Below are 23,709 nucleotides of genomic sequence, written 5' to 3'. Positions count from 1 at the left end.
TGTGGCTAGATTGTGAGCATAGAATACATACCAAATTTCAAAGGCTTGGTACAAAAAACAGAGGATGTAAAACATCTCATTAATAATTTTTCTAGGGGCCGGCCCGATGGCGCAAGTGGTTAAGTGCACGTGCTCCGCTGCGGCGGCCCAGGGTTCGCCGGTTCGGATCCCAGGCGCGCACTGACGCACTGCTTGGGAAGCCACGCTGCGGCGGCGTCCCACATAAAGTGGAGGAAGATGGGCACGGATATTAGCCCAGGGCCAGACTTCCCTAGCAAAAAAAGAGGAGGATTGGCAGATGTTAGTACAGGGCTGATCTTCCTCACACACAAAAATATAATAATAATTTTTGCTATTGATCATGTGTTGAAATGATAATATTTTGCATGTATTGAGTTAATATATTATTAAAATGAATTTTACCCGTTTTCTACTTTTCTGAAATGTGGCTACTAGAAAATTTAAAATTGCACATGTGGCTCATACTATGTTTCTAGCAGACGGCACTAATCTGTATCAAGGGTTGGCAAACTTTTCCTGTAGAGGGCAGGTTAGTAAATATTTTAGGCATTGAGGGCAATACAATTTGTGTTGCAACCATGGGACTCTACTGCTGTGGGGCAAAAGCATTCACAGGCAATATGTAAATGAACGGGTGTGGCTGCGTTGCAATAGAACTTTTATTTACAAAACACAGGCAATGGCCAGATAAGCCTGTACATTGTCCACCACCCCTGATCTACATACTGTCTGGAGGGCACAGACCTAAGACACATCCTGGGAGACCCCCAACGTTGAAAGCGGAAGCCCACCAAAGAGATTAAACAAGAATGACCACAAATGTGGGAGGGGAACTTATTTTCCACTGCTGAGTTGAATCGTCCTTTAAAAACACAAATTCAAATTTGTTTTTAAGTATAGCCAAGATTTCTCCAGGTGATAGCACCTCAGGATTTTTTTCTATGGTTCTATGAGGGTCACCAACCAGAAGCCCACCCATGTTTTAATCCTCAGAGCAGGCCAGTGAAGGTGCAAGAATGCATGGGATATTACAGTGCATATACTAATAAATACTGAGCAAATGATTCCCATTTTTTTTTTTTTTTTTGCATTTGGGGCAAATCGCAGGGACCACTGGGGTGGCATTTGTCTCCTTTGCGGGTATGGAGTCTGTTTTGGATGAGAGCTTCTTCCAAGACCCTCGGACCTTCTTGGGCAACTCCAAGAGGAAGCTGAAGATGAATTCTCGCATCGCTGGGGGCATCATGACCGGGAAGAAGAAAGATGGCTTCTCCGACCCAATCATCTACACTCTGGAGAACATCAAGGTTTGTGAAGAGGTCTCCACTGAGCCCCCATCTACCCGTTGAGAACTCCCCATCCCCTAGTGGGCTTAACTTTTATTTTTGTTTATTGAGGTAACGCTGGTTTATAATATTATATAAATTTCAGGTGTACATCATTATATTTCGATTTCTGTGTAGACTATGTCATGTTCACCACCCAAAGACTAATTACTGTCCATCACCACACACAGGTACCCTGTCACCCCTTCTGCCCTCCTCCTTCCCCCTTTCCACTCTGGTAACCACTAGTCTAATCTCTGTATCTATGTGTTTGTTTATTGCTGTTGTTGTTGTCTTTATCTTCTATTTATGAGAGAGATCATACGGTATTTGACTTTCTCTCTCTGACTTATTTCTTTTAGCATAATACCCTCAAGGACCATCCATGTTGTTGCAAATGGAAAGATTTCATCTTTTTTATGGCTGAGTAGTATTCCATTGTGTATATATACCACATCTCCTTTATCCATTTGTCCATTGATGGGCACTTAGGTTGTTTCCAAGTCTTGGCTATTGTGAATAACGCTGCAATGAACATAGGGGTGCAAGTATCTTTACACATTCATGTTTTCACGTACTTTGGATAAATACCTGGCAGTGGAATAGCTTAACTCTCATTTTTAATGGGGACCCATTAAGGTGGCAAGCTTCCACAATTTCTAGCAACTTAAGCCAATCCTCAAAACCCACCTCTAGAGGAGTAAACTTTTCTATTTCTATGTGGCGTTCTTCCATTCATCAGCAGGCAAGATTTAGGTTAGGTTAAGTAACACTGACGCAGGAATATTTACAGAGACTTTAGTTACATTAGCTATGACCAAGTCAGTGGGAGAGACAGATCTGACATCCAAGACATTTCTTCTCATGACTGCACAATGAAATGGCAGCGTTTTCCTCCATCCCCTATAGAGCATACCTGCATCTTCTTGCCCCAGATGACTTCAGGTTGGCCACACTGCATCCATTCAAGAAGGATTCTCAGGTGACCAGGGACTTTGATTTTTTCAGCCAAAGCAGAAGTCTGAGAGCCCCATCTGCGTTTCCTGGAGAACGGATGCAAAGGGTGGTAGGTGGACGCCGTCTGGCTGCGTGATCCTTGAAGCTTCCGAGACGCATACTGTCTGCAGCTGTAATCGAATGGCGAACCTGGCCATCATCATGGCTTCTGGGGAGCTCACGGTCAGTACTGATGCTCTGTTTCTTGCTCCCCAAATCCAATGGGAAAATATTGACTAAACATGCATGGTGTGCCTCTCATGGCCTTGTGTGTTGTGGGAGGAGTCATGGGGGCACAGAAGGGGTGTGTGCCATACCTCTGCCCTTGGAGAATTCATGGTCTTGTTGGGAAGCCATGACGCTCATATGTCAAATAAGGAATGACCCTAAACCGGTGCAGGCACAGTAAAAATCACAGATCCCATTTACTGAGCACTTATCTTGTTCTGGACCCTTTATTTTAAGTGTTTTTAGACCCATTGCACAGGATACGAGACTGAGGCTCAGTAGCCTTCTAGCAATTGGAAGGTGGGATTCTATTCCAGGACAGTCTGGCTCCAGAAGTCTCTTTCCACTGAACCATACAAATGGTGCAAGAGGTTGCGCTGTAGGAATTCAGAGGTGTTTCAGTGAGATCTGGTGACAGATCAGGGAAGAAATGAAGAACAAAGTGAGCCTTGGTGAGCAGGCAGATTTGGGAGAGAGGAAAGACATCCTCATTAGTGCTGTGGTGAGTTTCCTTACCTCTCATGCAAGATCTGAGGTGAATTCTCTGCCAGGGAGGCCCTAACTGCTAGTTAGAGGAATATGGGGCTTAGGACTTGAGAGACCTGGATCCAGAGCAAGACCAGCCGAGTTTCAAGTCCATCTCTGTCACTTCCTAGCTGTGTTAACCCAAGATATATATAATATAATGTTTATATATTGTATAATTATACATATAATTATTAATATTATAAAATACATATAAAATTTCATATACCTATATGTTATAGATGTATTACATATATATGCATTATAATACCTATGAATTATAATACATATATATAATTTCAGGAATATTGAAATGAACGTGCAAATGGACACAAAACTGTTTTTTCCATGGAATTATTTTGCATCTCTGTCATTTATTTAAAATTTACTGAATTGTAAAATATCTCCCACATAGATCAGAACTGGGTAACCTGGAGATGTGTGCTCTGACAATACATCGTTTTCCATGGAAGTACTCATTTTTCTCTACACCATAGATCTCATCCAGTCTCACAGCCATAAACACCATTTATTAGGAATGACCCCAAAATACTAAACAATGTGCAGTCCAGCCCCCTTCCTGAATTCTAGACTCATATAACCAACCACCTACCTAGTGCCCCCACTGAGATGTCTAATAGATGTCACAAATGTAACGTGTTCCAAACTGAGCTTCTGATCCCCCCGCCTCTCATTTCCATGGAGGGTCCCCTATCCTTCTATTGCTCAGCACAAGGCCGTGGAGTTATCCTTGACTCTGCCTTTCTTCTTACCCTTCATCTCCGATCTGTCAGCAAATCCTGTTGACACTTCCTCAGAATGTATCCAGAATCTGATCGCCTGTCTGTTCCTTTGTTGCTTCTATTCTGTTCCAAGTCCTATTGTCTGTAGCCAGGATTATGGAAATAGCCTCATAAAGGGTCTTTCTGCTTCCCCTCTTGCCTTTTCCCTGCCCCACTTTTGGTCTGTTCTCCTTGCAGCAGCCAGAGGGCGCCTGTGAACTCCTGAGTCGGGTCACATTCCTTCTCTGCCTACAAACCTCTATGGCTCCCACCTTACTCAGTAAAAGCCAAAGTCACCTGATGGCCCACAAGGCCCTGTACGATCTGACCCTGTTTTCCTCCTTGACCTCATCTTCTGTTAATCTCACTTCCCTCTGCTCCACCCATGCTGGCCTGCTCAGCATTCTTCAGACACGCCAAGCTCACTTGCTCTTTAGGAATCTTGACCTGGATGCTCACTCTGCCTTGAATGTTCTTGTCCTGATACCCACATGGCCAACTCCCTCACCTCCTTCAAATCTTTGTTCCAATCATTTGTTATCAATAGTATTTCCTCTGGCAACTCGATTTCGTACTGCCTCCTTTTCTCCTACCCTGACATTCATGCTTCTCCTGCCCCTAATCCTGATTTTCTTTTCATAGCGCTTACCACTTCCTAACATGCTATAACTTCCTTATTTATTTATGGTCTTCCATCTCACACTAGAATGTCTTATTTTTTCACTGACATATTCCAAACTCAATTAACTAAGATCCAGTGGCTTAATTAAATAGGGAATTATTTTTTTTGCAAGAATAGAAGCCCAGAGTTAGGTGTTGCTGGTATTGGTTCTATTGCTCAGTGGTATTGTAAAGGATTTAGGCTCTTCCCGGTTTTCCAATCTGCTAGCAGCATGTTGGCTTTTCATCAAAATGTTTTTTATGGTTGCAAGGTGGGTGCCATAGCTTCAGACATCACGACCATGTTCAAGGCAGAAAGAAGAGGGATGGGGCAGAAACAGCAGCCTCTCCTTTCATGCCTCTCCCTTTAACAGGAAACAGAAGCTTTTCCCAGAAACCCCTCAGCAGATTTCCCTTTCATCTAATTGGTCAGAACTGCATCACATGACCACTCCTAGTTACAAAAGAATTTGACAAAACAAGTATTTGGCTTTCTGGCTTCTAGAGCGAGAGCTATCAGTGGTGAAGAGGTTAAGAATGGCTTTGGAGTTTGCCTGCAGCGCCTGCCATGCTAGAGATAATCACTGTTAACATTTTAAGGTTTATCCTTCTAGTCTGTGTTGCCATATTTCTCTCTCTCTGTATTTATAAGACCCATGCCCCTATAGATATGACCCCTGGGATCATGTTTGTACTAATCTTGGTACTGATTCCAGTTCTGATTTCTCCCTCACAGGGTTAAAGCTCTTTCTTGCTTTCAAATACACTATGAAGCAACATTTGAGGACAGCAGGTGCCGGCAGGAGCTGACGCTGAAATCTTCTCTTCATGGCTTAATGTGGAATTGCAGATCTCACCAGCCCCAGGACTCTCTGGGTGATTCAGAGCACTGATGGGTGGGGCGTTCTTCCCACGTTCCATGCGCTGGTGAGAAACAAGACTTTCTGTTCCAGATTAAGATTTTATCTTCTATGTTCTGCAGCCCTTTGAATTTCCAGAGTTTTGAGGAAATAATAGATCCTAGTGCAATGGCATGACCAAGAACATCTGGCTACCATTTTGTTTTCTCCTAAGTTCTTTGGCGTGTGGCTGCAAGCCTGCCTCTCCAGCGCCTGTCACAGAGTATGGAAACGGCTTCAGGAAATGGCTTGTCTTCTGACCGACTGGCTTACCCTTTAACAAAGACTCCTCCTGCCTGTAAAGAAATGGCCAGTAAGACTGTAACGAGAGCCCCGGGGGATAAACAAAGCTCACTGACATGGACGCCACTTTGGCACAAACACTTAAAAGAGTTATGTTGGTAAGCAGGAGCGGTCGATGGAGCAGAATTCCAGCGTTTCACAGAGAGTTGAAGGACTTGATGACAAAGCCTTTGGAAATATTTTGGTTTCCTGGAAACTTTCCGGGAACCAACGTCTCCTTTCCTTCCAGGAACTGTTTTGTGACTTGGCTAGGATTCGCACTGCTCACAAAGTTATCATCATCCTGCCTTGCTCTTCGTCTCCCATAAAGTGTTGAGTGCCAAGGAGAGAAGAAGGAAAATTTAAAATGTACATATCCTCCCTTCCATGGCCACTCTCCAGCCTGCCTCCTCAAAGTGTGGTCCGTGGACCAGAAGCATCAGCATCCCTTTGTTAGAAAAACAGGATCTCAGGCCCCACTCCAGTTCTGCTGAACCAGAACCTGTGGTTTAATGAGATCCCCGGGGGATTTGTGTTGTGCGTGAGTGAATGCTCTAGAATATTCTTCTGTTTTCCATGCTTATACCAGAGCTTGTTTTTAAAACTAGAAAGGAAAACATATTCTTGGCTTTAGGACTTTGCATCTGCCATTCTCTCTTCCTAGGACACCTTTCCTCAAAATTGGGCTAATTTTTGCCCTCTCTTTGAGTCTCAGCTTAGTCATCACTTCCACCAGGAAGCACTCTTTAGATCTCTTCAAGTAGGATTAGATGTCACCTCTGCGTGTCCTCTGAGGCTTCATGCTTTCTAGCTCTGTATTATAATTTCTTTTCTTCTTGAGTGTCTCCAATTAGATTCTGAGCTCCCTAAGTGCAGGGAAGTATAGTCAGTGGATTCTTCATAAATATTTTGAATGAAAGCGTGAATGAAGGGTTACTCTCTATTTTGAAGATGAGCAAACTGAGGCTCAGAGAGGTTAAGTAACTTTCCCATCATTACACAGCTGTAGCGGGCTGAGCTGGGCTTTGAACTCTTGACCAGAGAGCTCCTCTTCCAGGCCACTAGTCCTTCTCCTTCTCTTTCTTTGACCCTAGGAATTCTTAGTTTGGGGATACAGAGAAAAGACTAACTATTTACTTTGAGTCAACTTATCATTTAGGATTCAGTTTGCTCGGTAATGATCTTGTGTTGAACAATTTGATCACAACATTAAACTTGATTGATGGAGGCTCAGTCTTTGTTATTTGTGGCAGCCACAATTTGGGAGAGGGGCTGACATCTGTTTACAAACAAGAGTTCATTTATGATAGGTTGGTCTTCAATGTTTGGCTTGTCCAGAGGGTTCAATATAGAGGTGACAATTCTAAGGGATATTGAAGGCATGATTTTTACCCATTGCCAATTGTGGTAGGTTAATTGCATCAATGCCTTCAAGAATGGTTTCCATGCCTCCACATCCCTTCCCTGTAACTTTGTAACCCTTCCTTCTCTGACTCTGGCTTGGCCTTGAAAGTTTATTTGGCCAACGGAATGTTAGCAAGCATGACTCAGAGGTTTCAAAATTGGGTGTGCATCCCTTCTTGCCCTTTGCATGATTTGTCTTGCTCGCTCTTGCACCCCTGCCTCCGCCATAAGAACGTGCCCAGTCTAACTGTCCAATAGTAACATTAAGCATTCTATATTATAGAATTTAATTTTTTTCTAGTAGCCACATTTTAAAAAAATGAAAGCAAACAGGTGAAACTAATTTTAATAGTATATTTAACCCACTATAACCAAGAGATCATCAATGTGGGTGCAGTCTATACAAAACTTAATAATGAGAGAGTTTACATTTTTTTCCTGTGTTTCATAAATCCAGTGTGTATTTCCCACTTACAGTACAATCACCATTTATAAGTTGAGTTTTTTTAGACCTACATTCTCTGTACTGAGATTTAATGTTCACAGTTGTGAAATAAGAGTCACTAGGAGTGGGGTGGATGATAATTTCACTACTGATTTAAGCTCTAATGGAGCTATGAACACCAACTGGTCAATGGGTTAATCAAATGAATAATCATATAGTACAGAAGAATGGTACGATTTGGGATTTAGAAAAAGACTGGGGACCGTGTGTCCTGACAGGGAGCACCAGGGATTTGGTTGTTGAGAGTGACAAGGACAAAAAGAGAATAAAGTCATACTCATAAGTGTCTAACAACATGGGGGAGAAGAAATGACCTGCCGTAGTCCTGAGTTTTGACCTTGAGCTCTCTGTTCTTGACCCAAATCTCTTTGATGATGTCACAGGACACAGGTCAGATTAATCCCCACAGGGAGGGTGGGAGGGTAGAAGCACAAGGCATCTGACATAATTGTCCTGGGAAGGCAGGCTTCATTTTATCAGTCTGATTCACATTCACAATTTATTTTTATAGGGTAAGAGGAAAAGAAGTATGATGGTCAAATCATCACAGAGGAAGCGACATGACTGTGGAAACCAATACAAACCAAAGCCTGGTTTGAGCATCTCCATCCCTTTGAGGATGTCCAGTTACATATTCAAGAGGCCAGTTACTAGAATCACATCCTATCCTGGCAATGACGTCAGATGCCATCAATGGGAGGAAACCTTGGAGCAGCCCCAACAACTCTGCTGGCAGAAGAGACTGCAAGGTCTCCAGGCCAGCAGAGTAAAGGAAACCTGTTAAGTCCTTTGGACCTTGCCAAAGCCCTGCTGAATCTTGCACCTAGTTGCACACGTGCATCCCTGCCAGGTGTGCTCACAGGTGGTCTGAACTCCAGTCCCATGCCCATCCCTGCCTGGTCTTCAGATTCAGCAGAGACGATCCCAGGAGCTGGTCTGTACATCCCACAGCTCCTTTGCAAACAACTTCTGGTGACTGAGGAGGATATCAGGAAACAGGAAGGGAAAGTGAAGACGGCAAGAGAGAGACTGGCGGTAGCACTGATGCAGACAGACTCGCTAGCGAGGCAGGGAGAGAGAGGGGCCAAGAAGGACGTCCTGACAAACACGATGAAGAAAAGACAAGACGGGGCAGATGACATGGAGCTCACACTACATTAATGCCTCTGCAGGTGTCCTGATGTCTTCTTCCTTTGAGCTCTTGAAACTTTAATATATACCAATAGTTTTCTTTTCTTTGATTCCTTTGCATGACAGAGAAGATACAGACAGTGATCTTTCTGAGGTGAGAGATTGGGTTTCAGGTGAGGAGAGAAAGGAGATCTTTCCTTCTCATTTTGTTCTCTCATTTTCCTTTCCTGAGTGTTATGCATTTGTATTTTAAGATCAACAGAGCGGTATCACAGTCAGGGGATTCTTTAGAGTTCTGCCCTCACAGTCACAGAGAAAACCTACCTAGTCCAAATGGATTGTCCTTTTTGTGTAATATTCCAATAGATTCCAACATAATATTTCACTAAAGAGCTGTTATATCTGTCTTCTCAAAAAAGACACCTACTTCTGGGTCTCTATTTTTCTGGTATTTGTTGCATGTTGAATCACAGTTGCATATAATGAAATACTGGATTTTCCCTTCTTTTAGATTTGTATGTGTTGGAAATTTGATTCATGAAAATTGATGTCCCATTGCCGTATCATGCTGTCAGGAGAAGGACCGTTTTCAGCATCACAAGTCTCAAAATCAGCCAGTGTGTTGGGATTTGTCTATTTGCCTGGTTGAGTATGTTGCACTCTTCAAATCCTCTTTATCACTACTTACTTTTGTCCCACAGATTTATCAGTTTCTGAGAGCAATGTGTTAAACAATAATAGAGTATCTTAGTATTTATATCTTCCCTAAAAAATGAGTTATTTTTTAGCTAAATCTTCTCTCCTCTATTCTTCCATGTGGTAATCATCTGGAATTTTGGTTCGAATGTGTTTTTAATGTCTTGTTTTAAAACTAATACTAAATTAGACAGACTGTTTTTTCCTTTCCTCATGACTCCTGTTTTGTTTTCCTGGGTTCACATTTCTTCTTCCTGATGCACATTCATTACTGGTTCTTTCACTGCAGGCCTGTGGGAGGTCAACTTTGAGTCTGTTTGTAGGTCCGATAACGTCTTTCTTTCTTTGACACATAGTTTGAATAGGTGTTTAATTTAGCTTTGGAGTAATTTTTTTCCTTCTTTGTCAAGTTACTTAATATTTCTGAGCCTCCATATCTTTAGCTTAAAATGGGAATAAAACCCTAAAAATGGTGACTGTAACTGAGATAATACACGCAGAGCTTGCCAGTCATGTTGCTTAGCAGAAATTAAAGTCAATAATGATAACTATTATTAATCATTATCATATTATTATAATAATGTAATATATCATAATATATTAATGTATAATAATAATTATACATTAATTTATAATTATAATGTACAGTGTATAATGTATGATGTATGCAATGTATAATAATAATATATTAATATTATTAATCATTAGAATCTTCAGAGTGTGCATTCTCAGAGAATCACAGCTTAAGATTGAGAATGTGAAGCTCACACACAAGAAATCTGAGAGAGTGTCATGACTGTGACTTTAATTCTTAGCCCTTGGGTGTCTTCAGCTGTGGTCGTCTGCACAGTGTGTACAGATAATGTAATCTGTTCCCACAGACCCAATGCAGAACAGCGCAGCCTGCCTCATGCCTGGGATGCTCTGGGCTGCTTGTTGGGGAGCCTCTGCTGTGAGGCTAGTTGGACTCTGTACAGAGAAAGATGAAAAAAGACTCTTTCTTTTCCCTCCGATTCCCCCCGCCCCGAGTTTTATTCACTTTTATATCCAGAGCAGATACTCTATTCCCAGAGCCTTGGTGTTACTCTGGGATTCAGGGTCTCCAGACACCTAGTCATTTCAGCTCCCAAGGACCAAGGTGAGTGCAGAGTCATGTCTCACCCACTCCTCTCATCTTGGCCTGTTTCCCGTCATGGAGGACCCATGAATGGGGAGAGGAGACATCGAGGGAGATTGATCTGGAAGTCCTGGTGAATCTGAGCTTCAGAGAATGAAGCAGAAAAGGGGAACGTGAGACTGCCAGTGCTTCAGTGGGGGAGGAATATGGAGGAACCGAGAGGGGTGTGATGGCTGCACAGAGTCAAGGGGAGGGATGTTCCAAAGTTTCCTAAGAAGGGAAACCTTGCAATGAAGTGGGGATTCGATTTTACATGATGGCAATGTCTGTGCTGGTTTCACCAATTCTGGTGTCCCTGAGGGATGAACTGGTGTGACACCACAGGACAGAAGTTACAGTCACTTTCAGGACTTAAGGAAGTTGAAACCTTTCAGCTTAGTCCCCTGTGAGCCAGTCAGGGCCCAAGTCTAGAAAGGCTTGGAGCCTGTGTCTGTCCAATGTGGTTTCGTTCTGCTCCAGCCAAGCTTCTCTGGACCCCAGCTATGAAAAAGGGACCTCAGATCTAGTCAGATCTAGTCATCGCAGCTTCCGTAGGTCACCAGGAGGCAGGTAATAGCCCAGGCATTGACACTGGACCTCATAGTTGCCCTCCTTCTTCCGCCGGCAGACAAGTGACTTGTGAGGTGAGGAGAGCGCATCAGAATGGTCCAGTCAGCTGCCCAGTATGGGAGACTCCAGGGGAAGGAGATGCCAAAGCCACAGAGACCCGATGCCTCCTGTGTCTCCCTCTTCCTTTTGTCCACCTAATTGTCACCCTGAGTCCTTCTTTTCCTTCCATTTTCCCTCTTTTGGGTCTCTCTCCCTCTCTTTCCCCTGCATGTTCTAGCTTAATTGAGGTATTAACGACATACAGTAAACTGCATACATTTAAAGTGAATAATTTGATATATTTTGATTATAACTTATTGAACCAACACCACAATCAAGAAAAGAAATGCCCATCCTCCCCAAATTTCCTCACGCTCATTTTAATTCCTCCTTCCCTGCCGTTTGCAAACACATTCTCATTCCCAGGCAACCAGTGTTCTGGTGTATGTCCCTATAGATTTTCCTGTATTTTCCAAGAATTTTTATAAATGGGATCATATACTACTCATTTTTTACTGTCTTCTTTCACTCAGCATTATTATTTTGAGATTTATGCTTGTCATTGCACGTACTATGAAGTCATTCCTATCCCCAACCCTTCCCTGGCAGCACTGTGCACACGCCCAAGCGCTTCCCAGGTTGGCGTGAGAGCCAATAGTACTGCTGCATCCCCAAAAGTAGGAATGTGCCTTGGTGCAACACTGGGAGGGGTTGGCAGCAGCCCTGGACCCGCACATGAATGCATTCCTGGATGGCTGGAGAGTCCACCGTGCCACTGGAGTCCCAATGATCGACCAATGCTCAGACCCGTGAAGAAGCCCCACCCACCAAGCACAGAGGCTGCCATGAGCATGAGAAAAGGCAGCAGCAGATATACGCGCACATGCAGATGCTTTCCCAGATGCACAAACACCCATAGTAGTGCTGCGCTCTCACAACTGGGTACTTGCCTCCGTGTGGCGGGAGCTCTGAGCCCAGTGTGAATGCTTTTCCACAGGGTTGGAACACCCACTGTATCCACACAACGTCCAGCATATGGGGTGGGATCAGAAACACAGCTCATGCTTCCCCCACAGCAGTAGCAGGTGAAATCTGCGACCTGATACTACCACAAATACGCAGGCAAAAGATTAGTTCATCAAACACCATAAGAAACTACAGTAACAATTCAGAGCAGAAGGAAATGACAAATCTCCAGAAACCAACCTTGAAGTCACAGAAATTTACAATCTAAATGACAGAGAATTCAAAATAACTGTCATGAATAAACTCACCAAGTTACAAGAATGTTCAGACAGTTCAATGAACTCAAGAATAAAATTAATGAGGAAAAGGAATACTTCATCAAAGAGACTGAAACTATTAAAAAAAAAACAAGCAGAAATTCTGGATATGAAGAACATAATTAATGAGATAAAAAAGAATCTAGAATCTTTAAAAAATAGAGCTGATATTATGGATGAAAGAATTAGTGATTTAGAGGATAGAAATGCTTCCAGTGGACGAGGAGAGAGAACTCAGATTTTTAAAAAATGAAGGAATTCTTGGAGAAATATATGACTCAATTATAAAAGCAACCTAAGAATTATAGGTGTTCCAGAGGGAGAAAAGAGGGAGAAAGGAGCAGAGAGCTTGTTCAAAGAAATAAGAGCTGAGAACTTCCCAAACCTGGGGAAGAACCGGAGTTATAAATACAGGAAGCCAACAGAACGCCTAATTACATCAATGCTAAAAGACCTTCTCCAAGGCATATAATAGTAAAAATGGCAAAAGCCAATGACAAAGAAAAAATATTAAGGGCAGCAAGACAGAAGAAAATAACCTAGAAAGGAACACCTATCAGGCTTTCAGCATATTTCTTGGCAGAAACTTTACAGGCAAGGAAAGAATGGAATGATATATTAAAAATACTGAAAGACAGGGGCCGGCCCGGTGGCGCAAGCGGTTAGGTGCGCGCGCTCCGCTGCGGCGGCCCGGGGTTCGCTGGTTCGGATCCCGGGCGCGCACCGACGCACTGCTTGGTAAGCCATGATGTGGCGGCGTCCCATATAAAGTGGAGGAAGATGGGCACCGATGTTAGCCCAGGGCCGTCTTCCTCAGCAAAAAAAGAGGAGGATTGGCGGATGTTAGCTCAGGGCTGATCTCCTCACAAAAAAAAAAAAAAAAAAAAAAAAAAAAAATACTGAAAGACAAAAACTTTCAGCCAAGAATACTCTATCCAGTGAAACGATCCTTATGATACAATGGAGAAATAAAAGTTTTCCCAGATAAACAAAGGCTGAGGGAGTTCATCACCACTAGATTTCCCATACAAGCAATGATCAAGAACGCCCTCATACCTGAAACAAAAAGAAGGCAAATGTCTACAAATCTTTGAGCAAAGAGATAAATAGACAGACAAAATCAAAAAGCTACAGCTCTGTTTCACAACAGGGTAGAAAATAATTATAACTTAAAAGAAGAAGGGAAGGAAAGCATCAAAAGTAACTATAAACACTTCAAGTTAGTCACAAACGCACAACACAAAAATGAATAACTTGTGACAACAATAACTCAGAAGGAGAAGAGGAAAGGGATGGAACCTGCTTAGATTAATGGAGATAAGAGGCTATCAGAAGATGGACTATCTCATCTATGAGATCTTCATACAAACCTCACAGTAACCAGCAAACAAAAAATCAGAGCAGAGCCATATATCATAAAAAAAGAGAAACATCCACAGAAAAACCCCAAAATGAAATGGCAGTCAGAAACACAAAGGAAGAGGAATAATGGAAATATAGATTAGGTGGGATTAAGCACTCATGTATCAATAATCACTCTAAATGCAAATCGATTGAATTCTCCAAGGAACAGACACAGAGTGGTGGGGTGGATTAGAAAACAAGACCCAACAATATGCTGCCTCCAGGAAACACATCTCAGCTCTAAAAACAAACAGGCTCAGAATGAAGGGATGAGAGACAATACTCCAAGCAAATGGCAAATAAAAGAAAGTAGGTGTTGCCATACTTATATCAGACAAAGCAGACTTCAAGATAAAAAAGACTATGAGAGACAAAGAGTGGCAGTATATAATGATAAAGGGGACTTTCCACCAAGAGGACATAATACTTATAAAGATATATGCACCTAACACAGTAGCACAAAGGAATATAAAGCAACTATTAATAGACCTAAAGGGAAAAATTAACAGCAACACAATAATAGCAGGGGACCTGACCACCCCACTTACATCCACGGATAGATCATGCAGAGAAAGGCAACAAGTAAATAGTGGAATTAAATGAAACATATGATCAGATGAACTTAATTGATATATGTAGAGCATACCCTCCCAAAACAGCAGAATACACATTCTTCTTAAGTGCACATGGAACATTCTCAAAGATAGACCATATGTTGTGAAACAAGGCAAGCCTGAATAAGTTTAAGATTGAAATCATATCATGCTTCTTTTCTGACCACAATGCTATGACACTAGAAATCAACTACAAGAAAAGGGATGGGGTAGTCACAAATATGGTGAGACTAAAGAACACACGACTGAAGAACCATTGGATCAATGAACAAATCAAAGGAGAAATCAAAAAATACCTGAAGACAAATGACAATGAAAAGACAACAAAACAACTCTTATGGGATGCAGTTCTAAGAAGGAAATTCATAGCAATACAAACGCAACTCAACAAACAAGAAAAATGCCAAATAAGTAACCTTAAACTACACCTAATAGAACCAGAAAATGAAGAACAAATGAAGCCCAAAGTCAGCAGAATGAGGGAAATAATAAAAATTAGAGCAGAAATAAATGAAATAGAGACTAAAAAAACAGTAGAAAGGATCAATGAAACAAAGAGCTGGTTCTTTGAGAAGACTGAAACAAAATTGACAGACCCTTAGCCAGACTCACTAAGAAAAAAAGAGAGAAGGCTAAAAGACATAAAATTAGAAATGAAAGAGGAGAAATTACAACAGACATCACAGAAATCAAAAGGACAATCAGAGAATACACTGAACAACTTACATGCCACCAAACAGGATAACCTAAAAGAAATAGATAAATTCTTAGATTCCTACAACCTCCCAAAGCTGAATCAAGAAGAAATAGAGTAAATGAACAGACCAATCACAAGTAAAGAGATCAAAATGCTCATCAAAAACGTCCCAAAAAACAAAAGTCCAGGACCAGATGGCTTCTCTGGAGAATTCTACCAAATATTCAAACAAGATTTAATACCCATGCTTCTCAAACTATTCTAAACAGTTGAAGAAGATGGAACACTTCCTAATTCATTCTATGAGGCTAACATCACCCTGACAGCAAAAGCAGATAAGGATAGCACAAAGAAGGAATATTACAGGCCAATATCACTGATGAACACAGATGCAAAAATTCTCAACTAAATATCAGCAAATCGAACACAGCAATATATTAAAAGGATCATATACCATGATCAAGTGGAATTTATACCAGGGATGCCGGGATGGTTAAACATCCGCAAATCAATCAATGTGATGCACCACATTTACAAAATGAGGAATAAAAGTCACATGATCCTCTCCACAGATGCAGAGAAAGGATTTGACAAGATCCAACATCCATTTATGATAATAACTCTCAATAAAATGGGTATAGAAGGAAAGTACCTCAACACAATAAAGGCCATATATCACAAACCCACAGCCAACATCATACTTAATGGTGAAAAACTTAAAGCCACTCCTCTGAGAACAGGAAGAAGACAAATGTGCCCATTATCGCCACTCCCATTCAACATAGTACTGGATGTTTTGGCCAGAGCAATTAGGCTGGAAAAAGAAATAAAAGGAATCCAAATTGGAAAGGAAGAAATGAAACTCTTGCTGTTTGCAGATGACATGATTGTAAATATAGAAAACCCTAAAGAATCCATCAGAAAACTATTAGAAATAATCAACAACTACAGCAAAGTTGTAGCGTACAAAATCAACTTACCAAATCAGTTGCAATTCTATACTCTAATAATGAACTAACAGAAAGAGAACTCAAGAATACAATCCCATTTACAATTGCAACAAATAGAAAAAAGTGTCTAGGGATAAATTTAACCAAAGAGGTTAAAGACCTATACAATGAAAACTAGAAGACATTATTGAAAGAAATCAATGATGACCTGAAGTAATGGGAAGATATTCCATGCACATGGATTGGAAGAATAAACACAGTTAAAATGTCCATTGAATCTGTAGATTACCTAAAGTAATCTACAGATTCAATGCAATCCCAATCAGAATCCCAAGGACCTTCTTCATAGAAATAGAACACAGAATCCTAAAATATATATGGAATAACAAAAGACCTCGAACAGCCAAAGCAATCCTGAGAAGAAAGAACAAAGCTGGAGGCATCACAATCCTAACTTGAAAATATATTACATAGCTATAGTAATCAAAATGGCATGGTACTGGCACACAAGCAGACTCATAGATCAATGGAACAGAACTGAAAGCCCAGAAAGAAACCCACACATCTGTGGTCAGTTAATCTCTGACGAAGGAGCCAAGATCATACAATGAAGAAAGGAAAGTCTCTTCAATAAATGCTGTTGGGAAAACTGGACAGCCACATGCAAAAGAATGAAAGTAGATCGTTATCTTCCACCATACACAAAAATTAACTCGAAATGGATAAAAGACTTGAATTTAACACTTGAAACCATAAAACTCCTAGAAGAAAATATACGCAGTACAGTCTTTGACATCGGTCTTAGCAGCACCCTTCCCAATAACATGTCTACTCAGGCAAGGGAAAGAAAAGAAAAAATATACAAATGGGACTACATGAGACTAAAAGGCTTCTGCAAGGCAAAGGAAACGATGAACAAAACGAAAAGACAGGGCCGGCCCCATGGCTTAGTGGTTAAGTGTGCGCGCTCCGCTATTGGCGGCCCAGGTTCGGATCCTGGACGCGTATAGATGCACTGCTTGTCCGGCCATGCTGAGGCTGCGTCCCACATACAGCAACTAGAAGGATCTGCAATTATGACATACACCCATCAAATAGGACTTTGGGGGAAAAAAAGGAGGGGGATTGGCAATAGATGTTAGCTCAGAGCCGGTATTCCTCAGAAAAAAAGAGGAGGATTAGGACGGATGTTAGCTCAGGGCTGATCTTCCTCACAAAAAAAAAAAGGAAAAGAAAACCCACCAACTGGGAGAAAATATTTGCAAATCATATATCTGACAAGAGATTAATCTCCAAAATATATAAACAACTCATACAACCCAACAACAAACAAACAGACAATCCAATCTAAAAATGGGCAGAGGATATGAACAGACATTTTTCCAAAGAAGATATACGGAAGGCCAACAGACACATGAAAAGATGTATAACATCACTAATTATTAGGGATATTCAAATCAAAACTACAATGAGAGATCACTTTACACCTGTCAGAATGGCTATAATTCCCAAGACAAAAAATAACAAATGTTGGAGAGGATAAGGAGAAAAGGGCACCCTCACACACTGCTGGTGGGAATGCAAACTGGTGCAGCCACCAGGGAAAACAGTATGGAGATTTCTCAAAAAATTAAAAATAGAAATACCATACTTTTCAGCTATCCCACTACTGGGTATTTATCGAAAGAAATTGAAATCAACAATTCAAAGAGATTTATGCACCCCTGTGTTCACTGAGGCATTATTCACAATAGTCGACATGGAAGCAACCCAAGTGCCCTGCTACAGATGAATGGATAAAGAAGATGTGGTATGTGTTATATACAATGGAATACTACTCAGCCAGAAACAAAAGACAAGATCGTCCTGTTTGCAACAACCTGGATGGACCTGGAGGGTAAGATGTTAAATGAAATAAGCCAGACAAAGACAAATATGCATTATTTCACTCATATGTACAAGATAAACATACACAGGGATAAAGAGAACAGATTAGTGGTTACCAGAGGGGATGGGGGTTGGGGGTTGAGTGAAAGAGTTAAAGGGGCACATATGCATGGTGATGGATGAAAGTTAGACTACTGTTGGTGAGCACCATGCAATCTATACAGAAATTCACAAATAATGAACACCCAAAATTACACAATGTTAAAACCCTTTATAATTTCAATAAAATAATTAAAAAAGAAAAAAATAATTCATTCTTTTTTATGGTTATATAGTATTCCACTGTGGGGAAATACCACACTTTGTGTATCTGTTCACCAGTAGATGGACATTTGGGTTGTTTTCCGTTTTTGTATACTATAAATAGGTTGTTATCAACATGTGTGTACAAGTCTGTGTATAGACATACGGGTTTATTTCCCTTGGATGGATTCCTAGGGGAGGAATTGCTGTGTAGACGTATGTAATTATTAAATACGCATTCAAGCTATTTTTCACCAGCACTCGATGAGAGTTTCAGTGACTTGACATCTTCAACAACACTTGCTATAATCAGTCTTTTTAATTTTAGCCATTCTCAAGTGTGGTGGAATCTCATGATGACTGTCACTTTCATTTACCCAATGACTCATGTTGTGAAGGAGAAGGCGAGCCACACACAGACTGGGAGAAAACATCTGCAAAACATATCCCTAGAAAAGGACGTGTATTTATAATATATAGAGAGCTCTTACAACCCAATAGTAAGAAGACAAGCAACACGTCATGGCTTACCAGGACACAGCAGATCAGGCCTGTGATGAGCACCAGGATTCCCGCCAAGCAGATGAGGATGAGGGCCCAGAAGGGGAGGTCTGGGGAGACAAGTGCTGGGGTGAGCCACCTCTTGTCATTGCCCCAGGGCTCCTGCTGACCCCACTGTGCCTCAACCGTCCTTGACAAGGGTTGGCCAACTTTCCTCATCATCCAAGACCCTGTGCGCATGGTTCTCTTCGATGAGGCACAGCATCAAGATACTCGCCCCCTACCGTGGGCTGGGGCTTCCTGCAGGTTTACCAGGCTTCTCAGTCAAGGTGTCATCTCTGTTGGGAGAATATTCTGGAAGTGAATCAAATGGAGAATGCATGTGAGTGTGGTTCACTCTTTTTAATAGAACTTTTAGACACAGAAAAATAAAGGGAACAGTCTCATAAACATCCATCATCTAATTTAACCATGTATATTCCATCCAATTAAAACAACATTTTATCAATGTATAAATTATTAACACTTGCCAACCTTGATTCATCCCATGTTTTCAGTGAAATATTAAAGTCAAGTAGACATCATCATGTTTCACCCCATTTTAGTTTCCATCTCTAAAATGTGACCACACATTCCTACAAAATCCAAGGCCATTATCACAGAACAAAAGTTTAATAAATTAAACCAAATTCATACCTCTGGGCACAGAGGACTGAATTTGAGCTGGACTTTCTTATGACGGCCGGGGGGAGAATGGGTCATCACAGTTGACAAGCCTATGGGATCTCTCTAAATTTGTAAATTCCCACTCAAAAGTGTTCTTCCCTGCCTAGAAACACATTCATCCCCTTCTCCTTTATCTATTTGCTTAATATTCATTTTCTAGGATTAACCTACAATGTAATATCCTGCAGGAAGTCTTCTCTGATTTCCGCCTGCAAGTATGAGTTTGTTCACATCAATTAATTGAGAAGTTTCAATTCTCTATTCTTGTTATTGCCAGCTACAACATAAACTCCAGGAGGGTAAGACACACAGCACCCAGTGGGCTTGGTGGGAGGGTGCATGTCCCCCTTCTTGTACCTCTATCCAGACAACCTCTTACAGGTGTCCTGTCTGATATGGAGCAGCAACAAGTCTCTTTTTGAATTAAAATTAATTTTAGTTAAATAAAATAAAAATTCTGGTACCTCAGTAACATTAAAACTCAGTAACAATAAAGACCAGTCCCAATATCATCCTTCGAGCACTCAACAGCCACATGCGGCTATGCACTGTTCAGCACAGATATAGAACATTCCACCACTGCAGAAAGTTCTAGCGCATTGGTGCTCATCTAGAGCGGGACTTGGCAAACTATAGCCTGTGGATCAGAAACCACATGACGCCCAAACCTGTTAAGTCTGCTTCACACACAGCTGGAGGCCCTCACTGACCATCTGGCCCAGTGGGTTTCAGTGCAGAGATGAGGAAACAAAAGTCCAGAGAGGGGAGGTGACTAGTATGAGGTCACAGACTGTCTAGGAGAAGGTGAGGGCCTCCTACATTACACTGGTGTCCTTTTCTCTCTCTCAAGGGTGGGTAAAGACTGGGGGACTATGCCACCTCCTGCCAGCCTGAGAAAGTTCAATGCTCTCTCAGCCCCAGGCATCCAGAGTCCCCAGAAAGGCCTCACTTCCTTTCCCAATGACCAGGGAGCCTTACCATCCCCAAGGACACTCTTCCTGTCCAGGGTCAAGTTCTGCAGCTGGGTACCATTCTGGGTCAGCTGCAGGAATTCCTCATAGATGGCAACTCTGTCCAGTCTCTATGCCAAGGCGGCAAGGTACACAGGGAGTCCACTCCAGTGTGGTTACTGTGGGGGACAGACCTGGAAGGGCACAAATATGAACAAGGGTGTCTAGAATTCTACCCTGATTCTAGATTCCCTGCTTCTGGGTCCTGTTCAAGAGAACTTTCTGCAATAATGTAAACATTTGTCTGCACTACCAAATACACTCATTATTAGCCCCATGTTGTTATTGAGCACTTAAAATGTGGCTAGTGTGTGTGAGTGAGGAACTGAATTTTTCATGTAATTTCATTTCAAGTAATTAATTTATAAATAAATAACCATAGGGAGAACATTTTTGAACCTTTGGAGTAAGGACTTCTGCAAATGCATAAAAACAATGAGAACACTGGTAAAAATGGTCGAAATCAACTTTTCAAAAGTCTAGAAATTAATCAAAGGCTTGTAAGAATCTGAGAAGGGTTTAGTGAAGACACACAGTGGAATCTTGATAAAGGGAGCAAACTTTGTGGCATTATAACTTTCACTATTCCCATCCTGCTCTCACAATATCCTCCATAACTGTGAAAACCGTCAGTCTCAGAACCATGGTGGCTGAGACAACCCGCAGCACAGCAGCCATAATGGGTGTGGAGCTCTGAAAAGACCCCTCCCCACCCAACTGCAACTAGCTGACCTGCCTGGCAGCTCCCCAAAAACGCCCCATGTTCAGGGCTTGTCGTTACTAGACTCAGAGCTTGCCCAGGGAGGAAAGTCTGTCCCCAGGGCACTTGCTAAAAACAATCAGGGCTAATTGTTTTCTATTGTAGTTGCCTGAGGGAGTGATACCAGCTGAGGCAGGCAAGAGGTGAGCCAACAACTTAGAAGAAAAATTGGGGGAATGAGATGTCCACAGGGGGTTTTGAAAAGCTCCAGGGTATTTGCGGGCATCTGGAAGGCCACAAGGGCTCAGGGATGTGGCACGCCCAGGACAGACTTGAGAACGTCTGAATCTCTCACCTCTAGTTGGAGCGGTGGCTTAATATCTGAAAACTGATTATGTAATACACCATATTAATAGAATAACAGCCAATACCACATAATCTCGACCATATACATAGAAAAGAATTTCACAAAATACAACACCCTTCATGTCTAAAAAAGAAAATACTCAACAAATTAGGAATAGAAAAAACTTTCCCAACCTATAAATAGCTTCGATGAAAAACCCACAGCTAACACCATATTCAATGCTGAAAGACTGAAAATTTCCCCCTAAGACCAGGGACAAGGCCATGATGTCTTCCCTCATCTGATATGTTAATCACAGGTACTAGAGTTTCTAATGAGGGCAATTAGGCAAGAAAAAGGAATAAAAGAAACCCAGATTGGAACAGAAGAGGTAAAACTATTTGTTTTGCAGAGAAGATATTGTATATAGAAAAACCTAAAAAATACAGCCCCCACACACACACAATATGTGAATCGTATCCCACTAGGTGTATAAAAAATTTAAATTGCCCCATGTGGTTAGTGGCTCCACTATTGGAGAGCACAGTTAGACTGCTGATATTTGTTGAAAGTCTCCAGAAGAGGAGGAGGAGGATGATGCTGGAGGTTGGTGGCCCCAAATGTTAATGCTTTTCTCAACCCCCGAAAAACCTATGGAAGGAGATGGTAAGATTAGCTGATAGGGATGTGGGGGAGAATGGGCACCATGTCAGTGACTTCCAGATCAAGGATGTGTCACGGGAGCTCAGAGCCATCAGTCACCAGCTCAGCCAATGCTTCCAATCTCCTCAACCTACATCAAGTCGGTGACCAGGCAGGAGTGGAATATGTCTCACAGCTGGCTGCCTCTGTAGAGCTTGGTGACCTAGAACAAACGCGAGGGGGAGTGGGAGAGATGGAGGTCTCCTGGGGATGCGGGGCCCCACTGGAGCCAGTGAAAGATCACAGACTTTGGGGCAAGGGAGACCTGACTTCAAATCCTGGCTCTGCCCCTAACTCATTGTGTGACCTTAGGCACAATACTCCCCTTTCTGAGCTTCAGTTTACCCACGTGAGAAATGGGGAAGGCAGCTAGGACATCACCTCTGGAAACTGAGAGAACCCAGACACGCAGGGAATGTGAAGGATTGAAACAACCATGTAACAGATGTAAGTCAGGCAGAGGAATGAGGGTGCCTTCAGGGCAAGGAGAGACGGGACAGGGGAGACCCCACCTGGTCCTGGGTGACCCTCAGCAGGGCGGTGTACTCCGAGGATGTGGGCTCCGGGTTGCTGAGGTTCCAGCTGATGCTGCGGAAATGCAGCTGGTGTTCTCTCTGCATGCATAAACTCCAGGGTGCAGAGCCTGGAGCCACCGAGAGGAAGAGCAGACACGTGGAGACTGTCAGCTCCCAGCAGAGAGGCATGGTGGCCCACGGGGTCACGGTGGTGGATGCAGACAGCGTCCACACTGGTGGCTGCCCCATCCTTCACAGGCCTGGGGAGAGAGGTACATGGGGAATCTAGAGAGAGGTCCTGAAACCTCTGGGGTGGGGGCCAGAACAGGAAGGAGGAAATGGGAGGACAGTGGGGAGACTGAGAGAGGGGTGGTCACAAAAGTGGTCATTAGGGGCAAATGCTCAGGGGAGGGTCTTACCTGAGGGAGACCAGTCTGCAACTCAAGGAGAAGAGGCCCAGGCTGCTCTTCTTGAACAAGGATCCAGCTGGGGAGGAAGGAGGAGGAGGAGGAGCAGGAGGGACAGGGGTTGGGGGAGGGGCTGGGTGGGATTTAACCCACCAGGAGCTGCTGGGACCAGGGTGTCCCCAGGCTCTGCAGGACCCTCTCAGTGGAGTTGAACGTGGCTGAGCCGTTGCTCCTGTCTGATGAATACTGGAGGGTGGAGATGGGGAAGGTGACTGTGAGGGTCTTCAGGTTGTGCCCCAAAGCTGCAAGACGAGAGGGAGAGCGATGGCCATCACTGAGAGCTGGCCTGAGACCACACCAGAGTCCTGCACTCATTATCATCTGGCGTCTTCTCTCCCAGGGGCACCACCACCCACTCGTGTGGTCACCCAAGTCAGAACCAGCA

At 42.6% G+C, this 23,709-nt stretch overlaps 1 protein-coding gene across 1 annotated transcript in view; it reads right to left on the bottom strand.

Annotated features, from left to right (window-relative positions):
- Positions 1 to 19,266, bottom strand: part of LOC131402495 (centrosomal protein kizuna-like) — a 161,559-nt gene extending 142,293 nt beyond the window's left edge. Inside the window, exon 1 of the mRNA XM_058537222.1 lies at positions 18,889 to 19,266. Within this exon, the coding sequence (XP_058393205.1) occupies positions 18,889 to 19,098 (210 nt within the window). The 5' untranslated portion in view covers positions 19,099 to 19,266. The remainder of the gene's footprint in view (positions 1 to 18,888) is intronic.
- Positions 19,267 to 23,709: the final 4,443 nt, after the last annotated feature.

This window comes from Diceros bicornis, unplaced genomic scaffold, assembly GCF_020826845.1.
Source record: "Diceros bicornis minor isolate mBicDic1 unplaced genomic scaffold, mDicBic1.mat.cur scaffold_117_ctg1, whole genome shotgun sequence".
NCBI classification, from domain to species: domain Eukaryota; kingdom Metazoa; phylum Chordata; class Mammalia; order Perissodactyla; family Rhinocerotidae; genus Diceros; species Diceros bicornis.
Note: the sequence above shows the minus strand (reverse complement) of the source record. Positions and strands in the feature narration are given on the sequence as shown.